Below are 4,702 nucleotides of genomic sequence, written 5' to 3'. Positions count from 1 at the left end.
ACTAATTTTTAACATTTTATGATCGAATTATAACTTGTAACCGATGTATAACGGTCTTATGATCCAGTCATTTTATCATCAATGGCAACACATACTTTAAAACGTGTAATATTTATATAGATATAGATAGATTAAGATAACAGATCTTTTTTTCTTTCCTTTTAAATGACGTTTTTAAAATTTCAACTTAGTTTTGTTTTCCTTTTTTGAAAATAAAATATCTAAAATAAAATGATACTTATGAATTATCAGATTTTGAGAGAGAGAGAAATTGCAAATCAGAAACTGAGGCAGTAAGCAGCACCCGGCGACTTCTTTCAGTAACTCACTCATTCCTTCTCTCTTTCTCTCTCTTCAATGGCCGGAATCCGCTTGCAGCCAGAGGACTCCGACGCCTCACAGCAACAAGCTCGAGCGGTGGCCGCTGATCTGGTCTCCGACGACGACCGCTCCGTCGCCGCCGACTCCTGGTCTATAAAGAGCGAGTACGGCAGCACACTCGACGACGACCAGCGCCACGCCGACGCCGCCGAAGCTCTCAACAACGCCAACCTCCCCCCTCCCTCCGACTACAGGTTCCTCTCTCTCTCTCTCTCTCTCTGAATATTTTAAGGTTGAAGTGAATCGAAACGACAACGTATCGAATGAAATTGAAATTTTTGGGTTTCTGGAAATCGCTCTGTGAAGCTGAATGTCTTTCATTTATTCGTTGTTTTCTTCAGTGCCTTGATTTAGTTTATAAGACGAGATCGCAGGTTCGTGGGTGTTTGGATATGTATATAGAAAGGGTGAAAGTGTGAAGTTTTGTTATTTAGAACTATGTGAAATTCGCTTAGGTTTTTGGATTTTAGTAGTAGGAGAAAGAATCTGGAAATGAGGTGAAGTAGGAATGTTAAGATCTGGTTCGTTTGGTTGGTGGCATTTGCGTTTTGCAGTTTAGGCATTTTTTGCAACCGATTAATTTTGTTAGATAGTTGTTTAATCTGTCTTAGGAAGCTTAACTGCTAAGAAGTTAAGCTATTTCTGAACCACAGAATGTTGAATCTAAAGACGGAGACACCCACACGCATGGATTCCAATGTAGCTATCTGGAGTTTTGGAATTTGGGGTTTTCTGTTAGGATTTACAGTTCAGAAGCGCTGGTGCTTCTGTTTTGTTGAGAGCTTTGTAAATGAGTTGAATGAATTGAAAAGTTCTAGATTTGCAAATTGTTGATTGAGGGTTTTTTATTTTTTAATTTTTTTGGTGCAGTTCTGACAAGGATGAGCCTGATGCTGATGCAGTTTCTTCCATGCTGGGTTTTCAGAGCTATTGGGATGCTGCCTATGCAGGCGAGCTTACAAATTTTCGTGAACATGGCCATGCTGGTGAAGTTTGGTAAGTAAATTTCGATATCTTAATGCGCCTTCACTGAAGAATATATGAATTTGATGCAGAGATTAAAGTTCAACTGTTGTGGTAAATATTGAACTGATTTTAATATAGATGGGTCACTTTTTACTTTTTTAAAATATTTTCTCAAATAAAACATGTATTCAAAGTATAATAGAGACATAGCAGTAGATAATCAAAGAGAAAGTGTTTATTCAATTTCTGGATGTTCGTTCCCCTCTATACCTATTTTAACCAACTAGTAGCAAATTGTGTCCTGCCAATTTTTCTTTAGTTTATGAACTTCTAGGCAGTGATGAACATTTGTTGTTATAGGCAGTTTTTGGTAGTGATACATTGTTGCGCTATCTATAATGATGAACATTATGACTTGTTTAACTTTCATTTATGTTTTCTGCCTTTATATTGCATGTGCAGGTTTGGGGCTGATGTGATGGAAGTAGTTGCATCTTGGACAAAAGACTTGTGCGTTGACATCTCTCAAGGCCGCATACCAAATCATGTTGATGATGTCAAAGCTGAAGCTAGTGAATTAGGAAATAAAGTTTTGTCTAGTTGGAGTGTACTTGACATTGGGACAGGCAATGGTTTGCTTCTCCAAGAATTAGCTAAACAAGGGTATGGTATTTCTTGCGATGTTCTGCACTTTTGGTAATATATGCTGTATAATTCTTTTATATAGAAAAAGAGAAAAGAAAGACTTTGTAAAAGTTAGCAAATTTCTGAATTACTATTTATTATAACAAAATGTGTATTGTTGGAAATCGGAAGGCATGTGAATCTTGTGCCATATAAATTTGTTCATACACAAATATATTTAATTGCTAATTAAATGAGAATTCCATAGCATCAAAAGCAAGGTGTGAATATGTGAAAATCATGAAAAACAAAGATATATTCAAGTAAACAAAGAAAGTTGCTACATAAAGGTGGCATGGAAATGTATATACTATTATATGCTTTTTTTGGAGGGAAGGTACACTTATAAGTACTTGGAAGTTCTGCCTATTGGTTTCTGAGAGATATCTGGGTTTATTTATGTTGCATTGCATGTGTTATTAATCTTACTCTTGCTACCTTTCCAGGTTCTCTGATTTGACTGGTACGGATTATAGTGAAGGGGCTATCAGCCTTGCTCAAAGCGTTGCTAATCGTGATGGATTTTCTGACATCAAATTTTTGGTATGTTCAAGGCTGTGTATGCACAAATCAGAATTGTGCTTGTACAATGGATTAGTTTGTTTGTTTAGCATGTTTAACACAATTTTGCACAATTTTTATCCTTGCAAGAGGTGAATTACAGCATCCCTGAGACCCTGACCCCATAATGATTCCATGCAACACAAGCAGAAAGCCAGAAATCAAACAACATCATGATGGGAGTTTTCATTTCTGTGAAACTCCTAGCTATAAAAGGAAAATAAAATTGTCTGGTTTATACATTGTTTCTTGGCATTTCCAATTATATTGTGCGCTAGAAGACATTACTATCTGTGCATTTATTACATGTCCATTAGATAATATGTGGCCTTTAATTATTTTAAGGTCGATGATGTCCTGGCGACAAAGTTGGAACAAGAGTTTCAACTTGTCATGGATAAGGGGACGCTAGATGCTATTGGATTGCATCCTGATGGTCCTGTCAAGAGGTAAGAGAAAGCACCATCTAACCTAATATGCATTCCCATAATTGTTCTTTAGAGAATTGGGATGATGTTAAAATTCTGCTATCTGTATGTTTCACATTTCCAATTTTGATAAAAGTAAAATAATAACTGGTTTAGGAGGTCTTGGGAGTGGTGGATTTTTTATTGATTTGTTCTCCTTTTAATTGCCGCTTTGTGGAACTGATCAACTCTACCTTTACAGAATGATGTATTGGGATTCTGTTGCGAAGTTAGTTGCACCTGGTGGAGTACTTGTAAGCACTTCAAATTTTGTTTTAAAGTTTCTACCCAACTGTTGCTCTATTACAGAGCGAAACTCCTTTTATTCATCCCAGTAAAAAGAAAATCATGTGCTATTTATTTTCCGTTTCATGATGTATGTATTCGTTGACTTCCTCATTTGTCTGTGTAAGGTGATTACATCGTGCAACAGCACAAAGGATGAGCTGATACAAGAAGTGGAAAGTTTCAACAGACGAAAAATCTCTGCTGCTCAGGAAGTAGAGGGAGTCAAGGACGACGAATCATGCAGAGATCCTATATTTCAATACTTAAGTCATGTCCGCACATATCCGACATTCATGTTTGGTGGATCTGTAGGCTCGCGCGTGGCGACTGTGGCATTCCTTCGGAAATGAAGTGCGCGATATGTATCAATTACCATCATGATTTTGGAATTTGTTTTATTGGTTTGAAGTTGCTTGCGTGTAGCTAGAATGGATGTTTCTGACTTCTCATGTTAATATTTATGATTTTGTGGAGGTGAAGTTTTCTGAGTTCCATCCTTCTTTTTGGATAACTAGTTTTCTATCATTCGGAGTTTATAAACTGAATGGAGTGAGGATCTCAATCAGAATTTCTCCTTTCTTGACTGCCTTTAAAATGGAACTACATCCGGATCTTTTATTTCTAACTTCATTTTTATGTCGCCAAATGAAATTGAACATAACTCATTCTTCAAAATTTCCTTCTGTTTCTTCCAATCTGGTTCTTGCTTTACTTGTTAAAACCTATTTTTTTCTTGTTAATGTGTAAAAACTTAAGGTTACAAATATTGACGGATGGATTTGGATGAAATCTCCAATATTCATAGAACTATTGTATTTCAAAAAAGGTAAAGTGTAAACTCCAGTGTCTCTAATTATTAATTAAGAGGTTAAAACAGGATTTCAATGAAAAAAATAAAGGTGTTATTCTTGGATCAATGAAATAAAAATGAATCTCACTTCTAAATTTATCATTCAAGAGTAAAACTTCCTTAGTTTACTTTGGAGTGTGTGAAAACGCCACAATCATTTGAGTTTAACGAATCATTATCCTATAAAATATCTATTTTGATAAAAAAAAAAAAGAAACTGAAGTGTTCGTTTTCCTTTTTCATTTAAAAAGTACTTTAAAAAATGCTTTCAATAAATTTTAAAGTTTTTGAATGCAATTTAAAATCCTTCTATTAAAAAAAAGTACGTTCTTTGCCTTTCATAAAATCAAACAAACTTTTAGGGAAAAAAGTTTTTAATTTAAAAAATAAATTTAAAAAAAAAAGATAAACCAGATAAAAATACTGAAAAAAAATTCTATCCAAATGCAACCTAAATCAAGATAAAATAAAAAATAAAAGAATTTTTTTCCAAATAAAATAGTTT

The 4,702-nt window shown here is 34.8% G+C and overlaps 1 protein-coding gene across 1 annotated transcript; it reads left to right on the top strand.

Annotated features, from left to right (window-relative positions):
• Positions 238–3,925, top strand: LOC107639830 (protein-lysine N-methyltransferase Mettl10). Its single transcript, XM_016343444.2, has 7 exons — positions 238–575; positions 1,252–1,377; positions 1,810–2,010; positions 2,478–2,574; positions 2,938–3,041; positions 3,262–3,313; positions 3,473–3,925. The coding sequence occupies exons 1-7, from the start codon at positions 358–360 to the stop codon at positions 3,695–3,697; spliced, it is 1,023 nt and encodes a 340-aa protein (XP_016198930.1). The 5' UTR covers positions 238–357; the 3' UTR covers positions 3,698–3,925.

The sequence above is a fragment of the Arachis ipaensis genome, chromosome B04 (genome assembly GCF_000816755.2).
Source record: "Arachis ipaensis cultivar K30076 chromosome B04, Araip1.1, whole genome shotgun sequence".
NCBI classification, from domain to species: Eukaryota; Viridiplantae; Streptophyta; class Magnoliopsida; order Fabales; family Fabaceae; genus Arachis; species Arachis ipaensis.
The sequence above is the reverse complement of the archived record's forward strand: the minus strand, read 5'-3'. Positions and strand labels throughout refer to the sequence as shown.